Source organism: Ceratotherium simum, chromosome X (assembly GCF_057802395.1).
Source record: "Ceratotherium simum simum isolate JZ-2026a chromosome X, ASM5780239v1, whole genome shotgun sequence".
Taxonomy (NCBI): domain Eukaryota; kingdom Metazoa; phylum Chordata; class Mammalia; order Perissodactyla; family Rhinocerotidae; genus Ceratotherium; species Ceratotherium simum.
Genome location: NC_141940.1, coordinates 84992276 through 85015414, shown reverse-complemented (window position 1 = coordinate 85015414; position 23139 = coordinate 84992276). Strand labels below are relative to the sequence as shown.

The window sequence follows — 23139 nt, the reverse complement described above, 5'->3', positions numbered from 1 at the left end:
ATTTCCTTGCTGAAATAGCTCAAACTGACGACCTTCCCTGGAGTCTTGCCTGGGTTTGGCTCTCTAGGTAGAGCCGAGTTTCTCAGCAGTGGCACTATTGACATTTCCAGCAAGATAATTCTTTGCTGTGGGGTCGGTCCTGTGCGTTGTGGGATGTTTAGCTGCATCCTTGGCTTCTACCCACTAAATGACAGCACCCCCACCTCCCAGGTGTGACAACCAAAAATGTCTCCATACATTGCCAAATGTCCCCTGGGGGCGGGGAGGCAAAATCATTCCCCTCCCCACTTTCTTTGACAACCACTGGCCTGGAGGTCTAATGCTTGGGGTACCACTTCAGTTTCTTAGGATTTTGGTGTGATGGCCCCTGTGGAAAGAGCCAGGATGCACCTCTTGGCATTCAGTCCCCTCAACATGGGTAGATTTGTATATGCAGCTGTTCGGAAAAGGCCTTTGGTCTGACTGCCCCGCCTTCTCCCATTCTTCAGTGCCCACCTCCACAAGGCATTCCTTGATTCCCCTGAGTGAATTGCTCTCTTCCTCTTTGGCACACAGTAGACACTTGGTACACATTTATTTTCTTCTGTCTTGTATCCACGGTATATGTTTTTGTATCTTCATCTCTGGTCTATGAGTGCCCCAAAGAAGACATTCCTTAAAACGTTTTATCAGTGTTCAACTCATAATACATATTATAAAAATGTTTACAATATTGAATGATTGTGAGTAGGGAGGGCTTTGGTTGTGAGATGTTCTTACTGTCCCTGGAAAGCATGGGAGAAGCCCAAAGGTTAGAAATGGGTGCCTAAAAGGCTGACTCCTGGTCTGCATGATGTGCTAGTCCTGCTGTTGATGAGAGAGACAGAGCTGAGTCCAGACCTGTTGTTAGGATAGGACTGCCATTTATTGGGTTCCTACTGTGTGTCAAGTACTTTATTGGGACCCTTTACATTTAAATTCTCACAATGACCCTAGGAGGGAGATACCATTATCTTCATTTTATAAATGAGGAGACTGAGGCACAAAGAGTTGTGATCCCTTGCACACTACCTGATTCTCAGAGCTAGGATCAGAACCCATGCCTGCCATACTTCAAACTCTGCTCCTGCCACTCCAACAGAGAACTATGTGCCAAGCATTGTTTTAGATGTTTTATTTATTTGTCATGGTTTTTCACATTTTACAGGTGAGGGAATGGAAGATCAGCTGAGTAGTGAAATTAAGATTAGAACCTGAAAAAAAAAAAGATTAGAACCTGGTCTATTGGACTAGAACCCAAGCTCTTAATCACTGTCTTATACTGCCTCCATGGAAGGACCTGGGCTGCCATTTTTATAGCTGGGTAGAACGGTATTGGAAATCAGGTTCTCAGTTCAAGGTCATATAACATGTTTGGGGAGAATCTTTTTTTTTTTTTTTTTTTTTGTGACGAAGATCAGCCCCGAGCTAACATCCATGCCAGTCCTCCTCTTTTTGCTGAGGAAGACCGGCCCTGGGCTAACATCTATTGCCAATCCTCCTCCTTTTTTTCCCCAAAGCCCCAGTAGATAGTTGTATGTTATAGTTGCACATCCTTCTAGTTGCTGTATATGGGACGCTGCCTCAGCATGGCCTGACAAGCAGTGCGTCGGTGCGCGCCTGGGATCCCAACCCAGGCCACCAGTAGCGGAGTGCGCGCACTTAACCGCTACGCCAGGGGGCCAGCCCCTGGGGAGAATCTTAAGATAGAATTTATAGAGATTAAATTGTTTCCCACCACCCCCAACCCAGTCTAAATTTTTTTTAAATGTTTTTTTCTGAGTCTAAAATGAAGTAAAAACTGACTCCACTACTGGAAAGATAACCACTGTTAATGTTAATCTTATTTATTTCAGTAGCTAATACATGTACATGGTATAAAATTTTTAAAAATCCCAGGGGATGTACAATAAAAAGAAGACTCCCTTCCCTGACCTGTTACCTACTTTCCTTCCTGGAAGCGACCACTGTTACACTGTTTACATTTTCATGAATTTTTTCCTATGCCTTTCTTCTCTGCAAGTTGTTTTTTTATGAAAAATTTTAAACATACATGTGTGCTTTGCTTAATCATTTGAAAGTAAATTGCAGACTTAATGACATTTCACCCCTAAGGGATTTAGCATTCATCTCCTAAAAAGTATTAATCTGTTGTATTACCAAAATACGATTATCACACCTAATAAAATTAATTTCCTCCTCTCCTCAGTTATCCAGTTTATAGTCAAGCTTCCGTAATTGTTCCCCCAAATGTCTTTTTGGGTTTTTTTTTGGAACCGGAAACCAGAGTTCATGCATTGCCTTTGCTTATGTCTCAGTAATCTCTTGTGTTCTGGAATGGTTCTCCCAACTTTTCTTTTTAGACATTGACTTTTTGAAAAGACCAGGCCAATTGTCTTGTAGAACATCCCACATTCTGTGTTTCTCTTAAGGTTTCCTCATGGTGTCATTTTACCGTGTTCCTCTGACTGCTTTATTTCCTGTAAACTGGAAAGTAGGTGTAAAGGCTTGTTTAGATTCAGGTTAAATATTTTTGGCAAGACACTTCATAGATGATGCTGTGTGCTTCATGTTGTATCACAATAAGAATATGTCTTTTTAAAAAAATTATAGTACAATACACATAACATGAAATTTACCATCCTTACCGTTTTTCAGTGTACAGTTCAGTAGTGTTAAGTATATTCACATTGTTTTGCAACCAATCTCCTGAACTTATTCATCTTGCAAAACTGAAACTCTATACCCATTAAACAACAACTCCCTGTTTCCGCCCCCCAGTCCATTTTTGTTTTTTTTTTAACTTGGTTAAGATGAAACTATTGAGTTTTGTATCTTGCTGGTTTCTCCTATTGTGGGCATTTTCCCATGTTATTAAAGGTTGTAGAACAATCCATTCTGTGAATATACCATTTCCTTAGATGGGGTTCTAGTTTTTGGCTGCTATAAGTAATATGTGCAAAGGGACTCTTTTTCTAAGCCTTTGACCTGGGGCTTTGGTTGGGTCCTGTCTTTATGGGAGCAAGGCAGTATTCTCTCCTCCTATTAGTCTGAGCACTGAGTGCTTAGGGAACATTCCTGTTCCTCTCAATGTTTCCTTTATTCCTTCTCCTCTGCCCTTCTTCCTCACTTCCCCTCCTCTGCTTTGTCCCTTCCTCCCTTAGGTAAGTCAAATCTCATGGATGCCATCAGCTTTGTGTTGGGTGAGAAAACCAGCAACCTGCGGGTAAAGACCCTGAGAGACCTGATTCACGGAGCTCCTGTGGGCAAGCCAGCTGCTAACCGGGCCTTTGTCAGCATGGTCTACTCTGAGGAGGGTGCTGAGGACCGCACCTTTGCCCGTGTCATTGTTGGTGAGGGAGGCTAGCCAGAAGGCTCTCTTTGGTCCTGGGAGGTGGCTAGACTAGTTGGTTGGGGTAGGAAGGAGGCCTGACCCTCGGCCAACTCTTTCATTATCTTATAGGGGGTTCTTCAGAGTATAAGATCAACAACAAAGTGGTCCAGCTACACGAGTACAGTGAGGAATTGGAGAAGTTGGGCATTCTCATCAAAGCTCGTAACTTCCTCGTCTTCCAGGTGGGCGTTTTTAACAGTTATTGGCTATCTGCTTTTTGCCATCCCTTGTCTCACCCCCACTGGGCCTGTTCCATCTCCATCCAGCTTTATCATCTTTCCCCTGAAGTAATGTGGCAGCTTCCTCACTGGGCTTTCTGACTCTAATCTGGCCCCTTCCAGTTCATCCCCTAGGCCAGGTTCATCTTATGAAGACAGAAGTTTGTTTCTTTCCCTTCTCTCCTTAAAACATTTCAGTGATTTCTGATTGCCTTATGATGGTGGTTCTCAAATTGTATTCTTTGGACCAGCATCACCTGGGGCCATGTTAAAAATGCACATTCTCAGGGCCCATCCCAGACCTACAGGCTCAGAGACTATGGGGTGGGGCCCAGCAATTTGTGTTGTACCAATCTCTCCAGGTTTTTAGGATATATGCTACAGTTTGAGAACTGTTGCCTTAGCATGAAATCCAAACTCCTGTCATTTAGGAAACACCATCCTTTGGTTCTTGCCCACCTCACTATCCTCTGCCGATTCTCTTCCCCTGCAGCCCTGCAACTCCAGCCTAATTAAACCATTTACAGGTCCCCAAATTCACTTACTTTCTTTCACCTGCAGGCCTTTGCATATTAATTTTCCTCTATGTGGAATAGCCTCTTCTCTCTTACTTTCTTGGTTAGTTCTTCCTCATCTCCCAAACTCAGCTTAGATGTCACCTTTGAGAAGCCTTCCCAGATAGACACCCCTACCAGTCTCCTATCTCTAAGCTTCATTTAGTCCTTTTTTTGTGCTACTTCTGTCACTGCATGTAACACACTGTGTTATCTTTGCTTTGGTCTCTTCTGCTCCCTGTGTGCCTCGAAGGGCAGGGAATGTGTCTTCAAAGCCCAGTGTGAAATGTGGCACCCAGTGTGGGGAGGGGGTTCAGTGAACTTTTTCTGAATGATGGAGTGGGTAGGGGGAAGTAGGCTGGCTAGGGTCTAAGTGGGGAGAGTGTTTTGACCCTTACTAGGGTGCTGTGGAGTCTATTGCCATGAAGAACCCCAAAGAGAGGACAGCGCTATTTGAAGAGATCAGTCGCTCTGGGGAGCTGGCCCAGGAGTATGACAAGCGGAAGAAGGAAATGGTGAAGGCTGAAGAGGACACGCAGTTTAATTACCATCGCAAAAAAAACATTGCGGCTGAACGCAAGGAGGCCAAACAGGAGAAAGAAGAGGTAGGTGGCCAGGCTACCTCTGGGCTCTGAGGGGCCAGAATGGAGCCAGTGCCTTGCTGATGCACCCCTGCCTCCATGCCCCTATCTGCATAGGCCGACCGCTACCAGCGCCTGAAGGACGAAGTGGTGCGAGCTCAGGTACAGCTGCAGCTCTTTAAGCTTTATCATAATGAAGTGGAGATTGAGAAGCTCAATAAGGAACTGGCCTCTAAGAACAAGGAGATTGAGAAGGACAAGAAGCGTATGGACAAGGTAGAGGATGAGCTGAAGGAGAAGAAGAAGGAGCTGGGCAAAATGATGCGGGAGCAGCAGCAGATTGAGAAGGAGATCAAGTAAGAGGCAGGCCTGGGCCTGAAACTTGTGGGAAACCAAGAGGCTGTGCTGTTCCCTAGGGCTCCTCTGAGCTTGGAGTCCAGTGCCTGTCCTAGTTTCTCTGTCTTCTCCTTGACTTGCTTTGGCCAGAACCAGGTGTATTTCTTGACTTGCATTTTAGACAGAGTATTTAAGTACTCAGACTCTAGGTAGATAGATACTCAGAAGAGGAAGCACTTAAAAGGAGTGATGGCCTTGCCAAGTGAGAGGAAGCCACGGGTGGCTGGGAATGTCCTCCTAGAAGAGGAAGACTGGAGCTAGATGTTTAAAGGACAGAAATTTGAAAAGGTTAGATCAGATGGGGGATGACTGAGTGACTAGACGGTGTTCTTGGGAGTTGTTACTGGGGGGCCTGGCCTGGCTAGGGTTGAGGCAGGGGTAGTAGTTTTGCCTTGTGGAGTGGCTGGAATGCAAGGCTGAAGCCATTGATTTCAGGGAGTAGTCAGACTGCCCCTTTTTTGAGGATCTGTGGAGCATCAGGCCCTTGTTCTTTTAGGCAATTCCCTGAGGCTGGCGGGGGGGGCTCAGGCCCCCTTTATTTGGGTAAAAAGCCTGGGAACCCTACCTTCTCCCACAGGCTAACTTGTTTTCCCCTTCCCCTCTGGCAAAAGGGAGAAGGACTCAGAGCTGAACCAGAAGCGGCCTCAGTACATCAAAGCCAAGGAGAATACCTCTCACAAAATCAAGAAGCTGGAAGCAGCCAAGAAGTCCCTACAGAATGCTCAGAAGCATTACAAGAAGCGTAAGGGTGACATGGATGAGCTGGAAAAGGAGATGCTATCAGTGGAGAAAGCCCGGCAGGAGTTTGAGGAACGGATGGAAGAGGAGAGTCAAAGTCAGGGCAGAGACTTGACCCTGGAGGAGAATCAGGTGAGGGCTGAGGGGTTTGGGGAGATTGCTGGGCTGGTGTGGACTAACTTGGTCATCCCTGTCCTCCTTCCCTGTTCCTAACACAGGTGAAGAAATACCACCGGTTGAAAGAAGAAGCCAGCAAGAGAGCAGCTACCCTGGCCCAGGAGCTCGAGAAGTTCAATCGAGACCAGAAAGCCGACCAGGACCGGCTGGATCTGGAAGAGCGGAAGAAAGTAGAGACAGAGGTGGGCATGTGTTACAAGATTAGGGATGATGGTCCAGAGAAACGGAAGTAATGATAGTCTTAACAGTAATGACAGTACTAGCTAACATCTAGCAAGCACTTACCATGTGCTAGGCACTGTACTTGACATGTATTTGCTCATTTAATTCTTCATTTTCCAAAAGAGGAAACTACAGCACAGAGGTGAAGTAATTTGCCTAAGGTCACATCATTATTTAGTGGCAGAACCAGGATATGAACCTGGGCAGTCTCGTGCTAAAGCCTACACTCTTATCAAGTATACTTCACTTACTGCCTTCCTAATAACAATAATAGTAAAATAGTAACAATAATAGAAAGTTGTTATAGTACCCCAAGAGCCTACAATGTTCCAGGCATTTTGCTAAGCACTTCTTTTAAGTATTTAAAAGAAGGCAGTAGGCATTAGTATTAATAGCTACCCTGTATTAAGCACTTAATGTGTACTCTGTGAAGTGGAAGTTACCTACGTTTTGCAGATGAGAAAACAGAGGTGCAGAAAGGTCCAAAAGCTTTACTTTGCCTTGCTTTGAGCCTCCCTGATTGATGAGCAAGATAGCCCGGGCTGGGTAGAACTCTATGAGAGGGTCTCATAGGGCCCTGGGAGGCCCCATCAGTTGGCAGAGCCACACTAAACGCCGTCTGTCTGCTTTTTAGTAGATCTCCTGCATTAGTGACAGATTGTCCTGAGCTGTTGGGCTCTTGGATGAATGGGCATGTAGGGGGCATAAGCCAGGGCCCTGTGGTCTTGGAGTTAACTTGCTCAACCCCTGGTGATGGAGTATGTTCGTCTTCCTCACAGGCCAAGATCAAGCAAAAGCTGAGGGAGATTGAAGAGAATCAGAAGCGGATTGAGAAACTGGAGGAATACATCACAACTAGCAAGTATGTGGCTCTGCAACCTTCCCTCCTACTTCCAGGCCTGTTCTTAATGAACCCTCTCTGTCCTGCCCCTCCCCAGGCAGGACCCCCCAGAGTCCCTCTCAGCCAGGAATATTTTCTCACCAGCCAAGGTAACCCCTGTGTTTCCTCACTTTGTAGGCAGTCCCTAGAGGAGCAGAAGAAGCTAGAGGGGGAGTTGACAGAAGAGGTGGAGATGGCCAAGCGCCGTATTGATGAGATCAATAAGGAGCTGAACCAGGTGATGGAGCAGCTGGGGGATGCCCGCATTGACCGCCAGGAGAGCAGTCGCCAACAGCGAAAGGCAGAGATTATGGAAAGCATCAAGCGCCTGTACCCTGGCTCTGTGGTAAGAGTGGAGAGGGAACTCATTTCCTGAGCACTTACTCTCATGCTCACTGTCAGATAATTTTTCCAGCAGCCCTGTGAGGAAAGGATTGCTAATGTCATTTTTACAGCTGGGGAAACTGAGGCTCAGAGAGGTTAAATGACTTGCCCACAGCACAGCTTATAAGTGGAAGAACTGCAATTCAAACCCAACTTGTTCTGACTCTTAACCTCATGTTTTTTTCATCACACCAATTGTGTCTTCCTGAAGGTTTTGTCTTGCTGTGTCTCCTCCTCTGTGGGAGGCGGAGAAACTGGAGAGACCTTTGGAAGGGGGAGGGGCCATGAGGCAGGAATTAGTCACCCAGGAGGTAGCTCTGTGCAGGCTTCCATGTGAGTTCCCTTGGCATGTACCAACCAGCTCATTTGCTTGTGGGGACATCCCAGGCTTTATCAGATCTCTTGGCCTCTTGAACCAAATCCTGAGAACCCAGGTTCCCTGAATATTATCCCTCTATTGCTGTAATCCTGTCCCTGGGTTCAACTTAATTTGGTTCCACAAATGTTTCCTGTTCTCTCCTTTAGACACTGGTAGGGAGTTTATAGGGATGAATTAGGCTCAGTCCCTGCTGTTGAAGATCTTACCCTTTATCTGATAGTTCTTAGGGAATCGTGGTTTGGGGGGCATGAAGGAAGTGAACTGGAAAAGTTTATTTTGGTGGGTGCTTGTGAGAATTTGCGATATTGTATATGAGGTATCTGGCATAGTGCCTGGGGTGGCAGTGGTCTGTGAAATGGTAAAAGTGAGGTTTAGAAAGATGATTTGGGATTCAGACATGACTGCCTGAAGTTGTTGTTGCTTTGGGGCCAGAGTAGGCTTCTACTCCATAGCATGGGCACTGTGTTCCTCATACAGATTCTGGTCTGCCTCCCTTTCCAAGCTGGGAATTGGGGTTCCTGAGCCAGCTCACAAAAGCCTCATTCTTCAATTTTCTCTTCTGACTTTCCTTAGTATGGCCGCCTCATTGACCTCTGCCAGCCCACACAAAAGAAGTATCAGATTGCTGTAACCAAGGTTTTAGGCAAGAACATGGATGCCATTATCGTGGACTCAGAGAAGACAGGCCGGGACTGTATTCAGTATATCAAGGAGCAGCGTGGGGAGCCTGAGACCTTCTTGCCACTTGACTACCTGGAGGTGAGCTGGTGGGGATGGGGTCAGGGCAGTGTGAGAAAGCCTCTCCTCCTAGCCTTCCATGTTCTGCCACTTACTGAGCTTCTTCCCACAGGTGAAACCTACAGATGAGAAACTCCGGGAGCTGAAGGGGGCCAAGCTGGTAATTGATGTGATTCGCTATGAGCCACCTCACATCAAAAAGGCCCTGCAGTATGCTTGTGGCAATGCACTTGTCTGTGACAATGTGGAGGATGCCCGCCGCATTGCCTTTGGAGGCCACCAGCGCCACAAGGTATGGATTCCTTTGCCCAGATTGGAGCTGGACAGGCTTAGTAGTGGAGATTCCTCTGTTCAGCTTCTCTCCCTCTCCTTCTCTCTTCTCCTTACTGTGTGTAGACAGTGGCACTGGATGGGACCCTGTTCCAGAAGTCAGGAGTGATCTCTGGTGGGGCCAGTGACCTGAAGGCCAAGGCACGGCGCTGGGATGAGAAAGCGGTAGACAAGTTGAAAGAGAAGAAGGAGCGGTTGACAGAGGAGCTGAAAGTAAGCCACGGGCAGCGCTGTCCCTAGGAGTTGGGTCCTGAGCCCAGGCTGGCTGGTCACCTAACCACCTAGCCCTTCTCTTTTGTCCACTTCAGGAACAGATGAAGGCAAAAAGGAAAGAAGCAGAGCTTCGTCAGGTGCAGTCTCAGGCCCACGGACTGCAGATGCGGCTCAAGTACTCACAGAGTGACCTAGAACAGACCAAGACACGACATCTAGCCCTGAATTTGCAGGTGGGGCCTGGCCTTCAGCCCTGTTTTCCAAATGCCATCCTCACATTCTTGGCCGAGGTTTCTCTGGGGGTGGGGAACTTGTCCCAGATCCCTCTCTCCTCCCAGGCAGATAGCCAGAGGTTCAGGTCTTGGCTCTGTATGACATTAGGCAAGTTAACCTCTCAGTGTCAGTTTTTTCATCTTTATCTGTAAAGTGGGAGTTAGAATAATACCTGCTTTGTAGGGTCGTTGCAGAGATTGAATGAATTAATACATGTCAAGTGTTTAGATTGATTTCTCACATTCAGTAAGTGCTCAGTAAATATTAGGTGCTATTGTTAGCATAATTCATTCATTCAACAAATATTTGAGCTTTTTCTGAAAGTGAATTGAAAGTGAGCTATAGGCATTTCAGTCCCTGTGGGGATGGGGGGGACTCTTCTAGGTATATTAACGTGTTTGATTATTGGGTGCTTCCCCAGACCACCCTGGAGGTGTTATATAATCTGCAGTATATATATCATTTTACTTTTTTCTAAAATCAAAAAGTCTGTATTCTAAGGGTTATAGATAAGGCAGCGTGGACCTGTAAGTAATAATGTTTACCGTGTGCCCAACCCTGTGGATTGAAACTGGCTGACTGGAGGCCAGGGAGGAAGCTGTGTCATGGTTCAAGTGAGAAATGAGGGAACTTAGACTGTGGCAGTGCCAAGTTACGTTCTCTCAGTGTGTGGAGAGCTGTCCCTTCCTGTCCATGGGGCCAGTGTGCTTGGGGTGGCTCTTTTCCTTCAAGGAGCCTGGTCTCTTTTGCCCTGTCAACCCTGTTTCCTGCAGGAAAAGTCCAAGCTGGAGAGTGAGCTAGCCAACTTTGGGCCTCGCATCAATGATATCAAGAGGATCATCCAGAGCCGAGAGAGGGAAATGAAAGACTTGAAGGAGAAGATGAACCAGGTTGGTAGGGGATGAGCCATGCCAGCATGTGCATCAGGACAGGACTGGGGCTTGAAGCAGCACTCTGACCCAAAGGGCCTTTGCACTTCCTTGCTTTTCCCCTCAGGTAGAGGATGAGGTTTTTGAAGAGTTTTGTCGGGAGATTGGTGTGCGCAACATCCGGGAGTTTGAGGAAGAGAAGGTGAAGCGGCAGAATGAAATAGCCAAGAAGCGGTAGGTGGAAGTGTGGGTAGAAGAGGAGACTGGGATACCCTTGAGCCCCCAGCTTGACATCTTGGGAATCAAGTGCCATCATAAGGCAGGGAGCAGCTCTTAGAACGATGGATGTTTATTGTAGGTCGACCTTAAAGAACAGGGACATCAGGGAGCCTTTATGGCATAGTCTAGTGGTTAAGAGTGGTTTACCTGGGTTAAAATCCTAGCTCCACAGCTCATTATCTTAGGCAGTGACTTGACCTTTCTGAGCCCCAGTTTCCTTATCTGTAAAATGAGATGATAATGATATCTGTCTCATGGCATTTGTTGTTGGGTGGATCAGATGAGATAATCCTTGTAAAGTATTCAGCATAATATTTAGCACCTACTAAGAGTAATAAATATTAGTTTTTATTATTGTCAATATCCTGATGGGTGATGCAGGAGGGGAGGAACGAAGTTCCAGGTTGGAAGGATAGTAAGAACAAAACAACAGTTTCTCCTCTCTTCCCTACTTTAGTTTATTCTTCGTTCAACAAACCTTTCTTGAGTACCTACGTTGTGCCAAGTTGTCCTGTGATAGGTATTGGAGGAGGCAGGGAGATGGGGGTAAGACAGATGAAACAACAGTCTCTCTCAAGGAGGTCACCTCCTGGACCCTGGGCCTCAGTTCATCTAGCCCATTACCCATAAAGTAAATATTCATTGCTCTCCTACCCCCAGTCTAGGCTCAAGGGATATAGAATTGAATTAGAGACTGTCCCTGTCCTTAAGGAGTTATGGAGTAGTGGGAGAGACAAGTAGATCAATAATTTCAGAGCAGTGTGATCGATGCTGTACTTGGGGTAGATAGAAAATACAGAGGAAATGTTCAAGGAACTGCAAATCAACAAGAGGAAAAATAAAAATGAGAGACTCAATAGAAAAATGGACAGGATATAGTTAGTGTTTCGTGGAAAGAGAAGCTCAAAATGGCTGATAACTGTGAATTGATGTTCAGTCTCATTCCTAAGCAGAGAAATGCAAATTAAAACAATCTAGCAATATTTGATGAAAATAAGTCTATATAAGCCCTATGATTTAACAAAGCCACTCCTGGATATATATTGCAGAGAGAGTCACAGAGAGACAGATTCAGGGTTGTTCATCTTGGTATATAATTTGTTAATGGGACATTGGTGGCAATGTAGACGACCATCACTAGAAGAAAGTGTAAGTTAAATGTGATGAATATACAGACTATGGAATACTGTTCAGTTCAAAGCAAGAACTAGATTTTCAGGCAGTAGCATAGATAAATATAACACCGTCCATTTGTATAAATTTAAAAACAAAATGACATACAAGGATATGTGTTTTTAAGGCCCTATACATATGTATGTATGTATAGATATGTACGTCACTTTGGAGTACATGCTCACTGTAGGGAAGATAATGGGAGTGGAAATCAGGGATTGAACCAAAGGAGACAAGGGTCTTGCATAGACAGCGATCATAAGTGTGTTATGAGCTGTGGGATGATTAACTCAGCTGCACCAAAAAGGGAGGAACTCAACAGAGTGTAATAGAAACTAAGAACTTGCTCACAACCATCAGGAAAGGTTTTACAAACAAGGAGTGATGGACTGGAGACCTGTAGAGTGAGTAGGATTTAGCCAGCTGGGCAGCAGACAGAAGAAGGGAGTTCCAGGCAGTGAGAACAGCATGCTTGGAGGTGTGAGAGAGCATGCCTTGTTCTGGAAACTAAGTAGTTTTGAATGTCTGGAGCATAAAAATGGGGTCAGGAGGAAGGTGGGGGTGGTGGAGAGGTCAGCAGGGGCCAGATCACAGAGGACTTTATGAGTCATGCTTGGGAGATTGGACTTAAAATTACATAGCTCAAAATTATAGAGTTAATTACATTCCATTTGGATTACAGTGACTAATAGGTTTAAGCTGCTAGCATGACATCTGGTAGCATCTGTCACACCATATTGGGGGGGGTGGGGGGCAGTTGGAAGTTAGCTCTGCCTGGCTGCTAGTGTCTGTATGCTGATTTCATATTCTTTGAGTTTCTGAAGAGATGGGGAGGAGAGTAATAGCAGGACTCTAGTACTTTCTCCATGTTTTTTGACTACACAAGCTCTGCCCCGTAGAGGTTCTGGAATCTTGGTGCAGGGGTGCATGCGTTGGGGCAGTAGTTGGAAAGAGTCAAAGCCCATGGGCAAATATGAGCTGAATACAGCCAGTATACCTGGCGATAATGATGGTAACTAAAATTTACTAAGTACTTACTGTGTGCCAGGCATGGTTCTAAGGACTTTATATGTATTAACTCGTTAAAAAAATCTCCCAGTAACTCTGAGGTAATTAATATTATTATTTCCATTTTACAGATGAGGAAACAGAGGCATGGAGAGTATAACTAACTTGCCTGACATTACACCACTAGTAAATGGCAGAGTTGGGATACCAGTTCTCTTATCCCACCACATTATATTGCAGTGATGCCATAGGAGAAGGAGCCCAGGTTTTGGTGATAGACCTGGGTTCCAATCTCACATGTGCCATTTACTAGCTGCGTCGCCTTGGGCCAGGTCTTTTACCTCTTAGCCCAAGTTTCCTCGTTTGTAAAATTAGGATAATAATTCCTACTCGTGGAGCTATTGATTAGAGGATTAGAGGTAATGTATGTAAAGTACACAGAAGCTTAATAAATAAGAATTATCATAGCTGGTGGGTTCAGGTGGACCTTTTTGTGTCTCCTCTTAGGAACTTGAGGGGGCCACGGAGTCCTCCGGTGTGTAAAGGGGGATTAATGTAGTTTGGCCCAATCTCCCCTACCTTGTGCCATATCCACAAGGCTAGGCTGAGGAACTTAGTTCCCCAACTTCAGGGGATAGTTTTATGTGTCTGCAAGTGGATGAGCTGAGTGGTGACTGATATTCAGCAGTAACTGAGGTCCTATGCCCTGGGCCTGGTTCTCCTTTCTCCCCACAGTTTGGAGTTTGAAAATCAGAAGACTCGCTTGGGCATCCAGTTGGATTTTGAAAAGAACCAACTGAAGGAAGACCAGGATAAAGTGCACATGTGGGAGCAGACAGTGAAAAAGGATGAAAATGAGATAGAAAAGCTCAAGAAGGTAAGGAGAGCATGAAAAGACAAACTAAAAATTGGGAGGAAAAATTGGAAGAGATATGATAGACAGAAGAGTAATATCCATAATTTACAAAGCCCTCATCTAAATAAGAAAAACACCAAAACCTAAATGGAGAAAAAATGAATAAGTGGCACAGTTCAAGAAGAAATTCAAATAGTCCATAAACATATACACATAATTTAGCCTTACTAGAAGTCAAAGAAATGCAAATTAAAGCAACAATCAGATGTAGTTTGTTTCCATCACATTACCCAATTTTCTTTTTTAAAAAAGGATAATGCTTAATACTGGCCATGACGCACGAGACCAGCATTCTTGTGCCGTATGGCACCATCCATCAAGAGCCTTCAGAATACATTTATCCCCTCTAACTCAGTAATACCGGAGGAAATCCAAAATACTGGCACACAGGTTGATGCACGCAGGTTGATGTTTATTACAAGCATTTATAGTTCCATATTGGAAACTGTCCAGTGCCCCCTGGGAATTAGGAATTTAGCAAATTATCTTACATTCATATAAGTATTTGTGTAGTTTAATGGTCTTCAAATTTTAGTAATATACAGACCCACTTTAAAGATTAAGATCTCCGGTGTTGCCTTAAAAATCCTTACTGTTAAATATATACAAACATACATACTGAGAACACTTAACCAAAAGCTGGGACAAACTTACAAATTGAATTTTATAATTAACCACGATAATTCAGCACAACAGATGATGGTGTTTTGCTGAAACCAAGTCCCTTTTCACAGTGCCCCTGTGCTGCTGACTACCAAGGCTCAGTTCCTTTGAGTTGAGCATGCCTGTGCCGCTGGGTATTGTCTGACGACTCACTTTTCCCACACTCCTTCTCTTTAACTTCCTGTGAAACCTTTGTTCCTCACAGTACCCGCTCCTGAGGTGATTTGGTCCTCACTTGGTTTGAACATACCATTTGACTTCTATATCTGCTTATGTCTGTTGTTAGTTAGTTTTTTTCATTAAACCCTGATGGTTTGGTGTCCCCAGAATCTTAAATGCACATGCAGATCGGACAGTAAAATCCTGGGGCAGGCCTAGGTGGACATCTAGATGATCCAGAATCATTTCTATGACTTTTTGACTTTGAAGTCTTTTTAAACATAGCAGAAAGTTACAAGAATAATACAAAGAACTCCCAACTACCCATCACCAAGATTCATCAGTCATTAACATATTGCCATATTTGCTTTTGCATTCTCTATGTATGCATATTATTTTTTATGAGCCATTTGAGAGTAAGTTGCTGATATGCCCCCTTCATGTGACTTTAAGATAAAAATGAAAATAAAAATTCTCCTTTAAAAAATCAGGACATTATAAGTAAGACTACAATCCCCTTTGACCACTCATTCCCAGTCTCCTTACTCTTCCTGGGCTAATCCCATGTAGTGTGTGTTCTTCCAGACCTTGTAGGCATTTACTTAAATATTTTTACATTCATATATGTGTATTCATAGAAAATACACAGTATTGTTTGTGTGGGTTTTTAAAAAAACATTGATGTTGTTATATTGATCATGACAGTAGTTTTGATGTGGAAAAGATGCTCAAATATAATTTTAAGTGAGAATGTAGAGGATTGTTGTGTTTTTTTGTCTGAGGAAGATTAGCCCTGAACTAACATCTGTGCCAGTCTTCCTCTTTCTTGTATGTGGGTTGCTACCATAGCATGGCTGACGAATGATGTAGGTCTGCGCCTGGGATCTGAACCCATGAACCCAGGGCCGCTGAAGCAGAGCACACTGAACTTAACCACTATATCACGGGGCCAGCCCTAGAATATAGTTTTAATTACAATCTAGTCTTAACTATGTAGAGCTGTCTATAAGTAATGCTGGGAGGAAGTATGCTACAATGTTAATTGGTTATCTTTGGCTGGTGGGATTACAAGTGATTTGTTTTTTCTCTCTGCTTTACTTTTAACTTTTCTACAGCAGGCAACTTGTATAATGTTGTGTGCGGGGGAGGGCATCCAAATAATTTGGCAAAAGATAAAAGAAGCCTAAGGGATGATGGGGGTATGTGAAAGCAGAGCTCATTGAGAGAGGCTCCAACAAACCGCCTGGTGGAAAGGGTGGGGGCAAGGGGAGATGGGGAAAGCCTTCACTTCTTGTCCTGTTCCCCCTGCTGGGACCAGGAGGAGCAAAGACACATGAAGATCATAGATGAGACCATGGCCCAGCTACAAGACTTGAAGAATCAGCACCTGGCCAAGAAGTCAGAAGTGAATGATAAGAATCACGAGATGGAGGAGATTCGTAAGAAACTGGGGGGCGCCAACAAGTGAGTGGGTTCAGGCCTGGGGTTGGGGGAAGTAGGTAGAGCAGGCAGCCTGCCAGATTTGGGTCTCATGTATCTCCCTGGATCTTCTTAGGGAAATGACCCATTTACAGAAGGAGGTGACAGCCATTGAGACCAAGCTTGAACAGAAGCGCAGCGACCGCCACAACCTGCTACAGGCCTGCAAGATGCAGGACATCAAGTTGCCGCTGTCTAAGGGCACCATGGATGATATTAGTCAGGAAGAGGTGAGTATTACGGCTGGTGGTGGGAGTAGGCTATGAACAACATTGACCAGGGATGGGGGATGAACGTGGCCAGTGAGGGCAGGTGAGTGAGAGAGAGAGAAGGATAGTGGGTGGGGCTCGTGAGGGACATAAGGAGGGATGCAGGGAAGATGAGGCAGAGCGAGGCTGTGAAGGTAGGTGAGGTGAAAGGTAATAGCCTTGGTGTGAGAGGCAAGTTGAATGGAGGGTAGAGCCATGTGTCAGTAGGTGGTGAGGGAGGTAAGCCAAGAGAAGATGAAATCATTCATTAACCTTAGGGATTTGAGCTATGTTGGCTCCAGCAGGTGATGGATACTGGTAGGAGTGGGAATTGAGGGACATTAGCCAAGAGCAAAGGAAGACAGAAGCTGGGGGACCTGAGGGACGATGGCTTAGCTGCAGTGAGGGAAGTTGGCCAGGAGAGGGTTGGGTAAGGGAAATCAGCAATGCAGAGGTGACGAAGCTTAGTTATAGGAAAGGGAGGGACACTAGGTGATAGAGGAGCCAAGGCGTTTTATCCACTAGAAGTGAAGCTTGCTAGCAACAGGTGGGGAATGTTAGCTGAGAGGAGGTTTGCGTATATCTTGTCTTAGACCTGGACATGTATCTCAGTCCCGCATGTCTTTTTCCCTTCCGCCTTCCCAAATAGCGTTTCAGTTTAATTCAGCAAAATATTTTGAACACCGGAAATGTGCCTGGCATCACGGTAGCAGGTGGTATAATTACTCTGAATCCTAAGCACAGCCCTGCCGGCAGGCAGGCATTGTCCGGTGTTAACAGATGAGGGAACTCGGGATCCGACAGCATGGTTTGCCCAGGATCACAGCACTAGGCAGTGGTAGAGCCTAATTCTGAGCTCAGGTCTTTCTGCCTTCCAAGCTGCTGTCCTCCTGCCACAAGTGCTTTCTAGTGAGGTGCTTCTCAGAGACATTGAAGGCTGCAAAGGAGCCCCCAGCTTCCTCTAGAGGGGCACTCTCATGGCCAGTCTGTTCCATCTGACTCTCCCTCTCGCCGATGCAGGGTAGCTCCCAAGGGGAGGATTCAGTGAGTGGTTCCCAGCGAACTTCCAATATCTATGCACGAGAGGCCCTCATCGAGATTGACTACGGTGACCTTTGTGAGGATCTGAAGGTGAGGATCAGCCTCGGGGGGTGGGGACATCTTCCCAGCTGTCCAAGAGAGGGTCAGTCCATCTGGAGGCCCTGTGGAGACCACGACTGGAAAGAGGGGAGAGCTGGCAAGGGAGGGAGGGTTAAGTTATGATCCAGGGTCCCCCCCACCCCATATACAGACATAGGCACATCTTTCACCCCCATCCCTGCCTGCTGCCAGTCTTCCCCTTCCTCGCGTGTACAAGTCAGCCCAGATCGCACACAAAGAACGGGCTCCTGTACAGTGAACAGATAGGCCTTGGGTGTTCCTCGGGGCTCCGTCCTAGGCACTGTTTCCTTCTCACTTTGCCTTCTCTCATCCTGGTTATCTCTTTTACTCCCCTGGCTTCAGCTGCCATCTCTATGGTAGGTCTCACAGTTACCTCAAACCCCAACCTTCCTCTCCAAATCTGCCTTTTGTCCTCAGTGCCTGCCACAGGTTCAAACCAGAAATCTGAGCCTCATCCTTGACTCCCTCTCTCACTTTGTATATTCAGTGAATTACCAAGCCCTATCCATTCCACGTCCTAAATACCTATTGAATTCTACTGTTTTCTGTTTCCACTGTCTCTCTAGTGCAGGCTGCTTTCACCTCTCACATGGACTAATGCAAGAGCCTCCTAAATAGTTTCTGATGCTTTTCAATCCATCATTATACCCAGGGGGACTTGAGTTTTTAAAAAGCTTTTTATCATGGAAATTTTCAAACATATACAGAAGTAGAGAGAATAGTATAATGAAGCCCAGGTACCCATCACCCAGCTTCAACAATTAGCAACACATGCTCAATCTTGTTTTTTTATACCCTTCCCCCTCCCCATTGGACTATTTTAAATCAAATTCCAGATATTATTCCCATTCATAATTACCTCAGCATATATCTCTAAAAGGTCTTTTTTTAAAAAATATAACCACAATATTGTACCAAAAAATTTTTAATACTAACTCTGTGATATCATCTAAGATTTAGATTTATATTTCCATGAATGTCTCATAAATTATTTTTACGTAGTTTGTGTGTTTAAATAAGGATTCAAGTGAGGTCTGTGTGGTAAAATTGATCTCTTCTAGTCTATAACATTTTCTTATCCCTTTTATTTATTTATTTATTTGCTGGGAAAGATTCTTCCTGAGCTAAAATCTGTTGCCAATCTTCCTCTCTTTTTTTGTGTTTTCTTCCCCAAGGCCCCAGTACATAGTTGTATACTCTAGTTGTAGGTCCTTCTAGTTCTTCTATGTGAGCTGCCGCCACAGCACAGCTGCTGACAGACGAGTGGTGTGGTTCTGTGCCCAGGAACTGAACCTAGGCCGCCAAAGCAGAGCAAACCAAACTTGAACCACTAGGCCATCAGGGCTGCCTCCCCTTTTATTTTTTTCTTCCTGTTTATGGAAGAAACTGGGTCATTGGTCCTATACAATTTTCTACGTTCTGAGTTTGGCTGATTATGTCCCATGATGTTATTTAACATGTTCCATCCCTGTATTTCCCATAAACTGGTAGTTAATCTAGAGTTTGATTGGATTTGGGTTCATTTTTTATTTTTGGCAAGAATATATCATAGTTGGTGCTGTGTACTTGTGAACTTGCTTTTGCATCGCATCAGTAGGCACTGAATGTCAGTTCTCTCTTTCTCTGTGATGTTGAAATTGATGAGTGTTCAACATTACCTGAGACGTATTCTTGCCAAAAACTCAAACATGGATCTGATCAAGTTTCTACATCCACCAGTTATAAGAAACACGGGTGCCAGAGGAGCATATTAAATAAAAGCACAGGGATGCAGTTAGCTAAATCCAGACTGTGGGGAACTCTAAAGCACAAAAGACCTGGTCTCTTCCATAAATGGAAGAAAGAAAATAAACAGAGAGGGAGAGCTTTTATAGACTATAAGAGACAAATCAACCAGTTGGAATGTGTGGCCCTCCCTTAAATCCGTTGCAACGAAAAGAGAGGAAGGGGTACTTAGATAGATTAAATGAGACTTGAGACATATCAACCAATTGCATTATATGCACCTTATTTGGAACCTGCTTTGGAAAACCTGTAAAAAAATTTTTTATAAAATAATCAGGATGATTTGAACACTGACCAGATCATTTATGATGTTCAGGAATTGCTGTTAATATTTTTAGGTGAGATAATGGTATTGTGGTTTTATTTTTAAATGTCCTTGTCTTTTACAGCAGTGATTCTCAATGGGGGATGGGGTGGATTTTGCCTCCCCTGGGGATATTTGATAATGTCTGGAGACACTTGTCACATGAACATGTCACAACTAGGGCAGAGATTACTACTGGCTTCTAGTGGGCATCATGCTGCTAAACATCCTACAGTACACAAAGGATAGCCCCCACACCAACGAGTCTGGCCGAAAGTGTCAATAGTGCCGAGATCCAAAAACCCTGATTAGAGATACATACTGAAGTATTTATGGATGAAATGATGTCTGAGATTTGCTTTGAAGTAATTGGATATAGAAAGGAATTGGGTATAGATGGCGGAGTATTAGCCACGAGTTGACAATTATTGAAGCTGGGTATGGGGTACATGGGGGGGTTATTGTATTATTCTCTGCATTTTGGTGTATGTTTGAAAATTTACATAATAAAAAGATAAAAAAAGGAAATCACGATCACTAGGTTCAGCTGTTGTTAGCCCCATAAACTTGTTTTTTCTTTTGCTCTTTTTAATTTTTTTTAGTATGCTTGTTGTAATCCATTTCTTTTTTTTTTATTGTGGTAACATTGGTTTATAACATTGTATAAATTTCAGGTGTACATCATTATACTTCTATTTCTGCATGGATTACATCATGTTCTCATGTTCACCACCCAAATACTAATTACAGTCCATCACCACACACATGTGCATAATCATCCCTTTCGCCCTCTTCCCTCCCCTCTTCCCCTCTAGTAACCACCAATCCAATCTGTGTCTCTATGTGTTTGTTTGTTGTTTTTATCTTCTACTTATGAGTGAGATCATATGGTATTTGACCTTCTCCCTCTGACTGATTTCACTTTGCATAATACCCTCAGTGTCCATCCATGTTGTCACAAATGGCTGGATTTCATCGTTTCTTATGGCTGAGTAGTATTCCATTGTGTATATATACCACAACTTCTTTATCCATTCGTCCCGTGATGAGCACTTAGGTTGCTTCCAAGTCTTGGCTCTTGTGAATAATGCTGCAATGAACACAGGGGTGCGTGTGTCTTTACATATTCATGTTTTCATGTTCTTTGGATAAATACCCAGCAGTGGAATAGCTGGATCATATGGTAGTTCTATCCTTAATTTTTTGAGGAGTCTCCATACTGTTTTCCATAGTGACTGCACCAGTTTGCACTCCCACCAGCAGTGTATGAGAGTTCCCCTCTCTCTACATCCTCGCCAACACTTGTTTCCTGTCTTGTTAATTATAGGCATTCTGCCGGGCGTGAGGTGATATCTCATTGTAGTTTTGATTTGCATTCCCCTGATAGTTAATGATGTTGAACATCTTTTCATGTGCCTGTTGGCCATCTGTATATCTTCTTTGGAGAAATGTCTGTTGACGTCTTTTGCCCATTTTTTAATTGGGTTGTTAGTTTTTTGTTGTTGAGATGTATGAGTTCTTTATGTATTTTGGAGATTAACCCCTTATCAGATGTATGGTTTGCAAATATCTTCTCCCAACTGTTAGGTTGTCTTTTCGTTTTGTTGATGGTTTCCTTTGCTGTGCAGAAGGTTTTCACTTTGATGTAGTCCCATTTGTTTAATTTTTCTCTTGTTTCTCTTGCCTGGTCAGACATGGTGCTTGGAAATATGTTACTAAGACCAATGTCGAGGAGCATACTGCCTATGTTTTCTTCTAGAAGTTTCATGGTTTCAGGTCTTATTCAGATTTTTAATCCATTTTGAGTTAATTTTTGTGTATGGTGTAAGATAATGGTCTACTTTCATTTTTTTGCATGTGGCTGTCGAGTTTTCCCAGCACCATTTGTTGAAGAGACTTTGCTTTCTCCATTGTATGTTCTTAGCTCCTTTGTCAAAAATTAGCTGTCCATAGATGTATGGGTTTATTTCTGGGCTATCGATTCTATTCCATTGATCTGTGTGTCTGTGTTTGTGCCAGTACCATGCTGTGTTGGTTGCTATAGCTTTGTAGTATATTGTGAAGTCAGGGAGTGTGATATCTCCAGCTTTGTTCTTTTTTCTCAGGATTCCTTTGGCTCTTCGGGGTCTTTTGTTGTTCATGTAAATTTTAGGATTCTTTGTTCTATTTATGTGAAAACTGTTGTTGGAACTTTGATAGGGATTGCATTGAATCTATAGATTGCTTTAGGAAGTATGGACATCTTAACTATGTTAATTCTTCCAATCCAAGAGCACGGAATATCTTTCCATTTCTTTGTGTCTTCTTTTTTTTTTTGTGAGGAGGATCGGCCCTTACCTAACATCTGCCAATCCTCCTCTTTTTGCTGAGAAAGACTGACCCTGGACTAACATCCATGCCCATCTTCCTCCACTTTATATGAGACGCCACCACAGCATGGCTTGACAAGCAGTACGTCAGTGTGCACCCGGGATCCAAACCGGTGAACCCTGGGCCGCCACGGCAGAGCATGCGCACTTAACCGCTTGCACCACTGGCCCGGCCCCTCTTTGTGTCTTCTAAAATTTCTTTCAACAATTTTTTATAGTTTTCAGCATACAGATCTTTCACCTCTTTGGTTAAGTTTATTCCTAGGTTTTTATTTTTTTTGTTGCAATTGTAAATGGGAATGTATTCTTAATTTCTCTTTCTGATACTTCGTTGTTAGTGTATAGAAATGCAACTGATTTTTGTATGTTGATTTTGTATCCTGCAACTTTACCATATTCGTTTATTACTTCTAAAAGTTTTTTGGTGGATTATTTAGGGTTTTCTATATATAAAATCATATGTATAAAATCATGTCATCTGTTTTGTGGCCTAATATGTGATCGGTCCTGGAGAATGTTCCACGTGCATTTGAAAAGAATGTAATCTTCGGTTTTTGGATGAAATGTTCTGTATATATCTACTAGGTTCATCTGTTCTAGTGTGTCATTTAAGGCCAATGTTTCCTTATTGATCTTCTGTTTGGATGATCTATCTATTGGTGTAAGTGGAGTGTTAAAGTCCCCTACTATTATTGTGTTACTGTCTATATCTCCTTTTATGTCTGTTAATAATTGCTTCATATATTTAGCTGCTCCTGCGTTGGGTGCATAGATATTTACAAGTGTTATATCCTCTTGCTGGATTGTTCCCTTGATCATTATGTAGTGCCCTTTCTTTCTTTTGTCTCTTGTTACAGTTTTTGTTTTAAAGTCTATTTTGTCTGAGTGTTGCTACCCCAGCTTTCTTTTCATTGCCGTTTGCATGGAGTATCTTTTTCCATTCCTTCACTTTCAGTTTATGAGTGTCTTTACGTCTGAAATGTGTTTCTTATATGCAGCGTATAAATAGGTCTTGTGTTTTTATCCAGTCAGCCACCCTATGCCTTTTAATTGGAGCATTTAGTCCATTGAGGTTTAAAGTAGCTATTGATAAGTATGTACTTACTGCCATTTTTTAACTTTTTTTCTCAGTGTTTTGGTAGTTCTTCTCTGTTCCTTTCTTCTTCTCTTGCTCTCTTCCCTTGTGGTTTGATGGCTTTCTTTAGTGTTAGGAGTTCCTTTCTCTTAGTTT

At 43.8% G+C, this 23139-nt stretch overlaps 1 protein-coding gene across 2 annotated transcripts in view; it reads left to right on the top strand.

Annotated features, from left to right (window-relative positions):
- Positions 1–23139, top strand: part of LOC101397482 (structural maintenance of chromosomes protein 1A) — a 36731-nt gene that overhangs the window by 1479 nt on the left and 12113 nt on the right. The window contains exons 2-19 of one of the 2 annotated variants that reach the window (XM_087427465.1): positions 3183–3371; positions 3482–3594; positions 4586–4789; positions 4883–5121; positions 5773–6031; positions 6118–6258; positions 7078–7160; positions 7317–7524; positions 8515–8700; positions 8792–8971; positions 9076–9222; positions 9318–9455; positions 10269–10385; positions 10492–10598; positions 13560–13701; positions 15881–16026; positions 16118–16271; positions 17310–17420. In XM_087427465.1, the coding sequence (XP_087283591.1) occupies positions 3183–3371; positions 3482–3594; positions 4586–4789; positions 4883–5121; positions 5773–6031; positions 6118–6258; positions 7078–7160; positions 7317–7524; positions 8515–8700; positions 8792–8971; positions 9076–9222; positions 9318–9455; positions 10269–10385; positions 10492–10598; positions 13560–13701; positions 15881–16026; positions 16118–16271; positions 17310–17420 (2864 nt within the window). The remainder of the gene's footprint in view (positions 1–3182; positions 3372–3481; positions 3595–4585; positions 4790–4882; positions 5122–5772; positions 6032–6117; positions 6259–7077; positions 7161–7316; positions 7525–8514; positions 8701–8791; positions 8972–9075; positions 9223–9317; positions 9456–10268; positions 10386–10491; positions 10599–13559; positions 13702–15880; positions 16027–16117; positions 16272–17309; positions 17421–23139) is intronic. The other variant, XM_087427466.1, reaches the window with a different exon arrangement.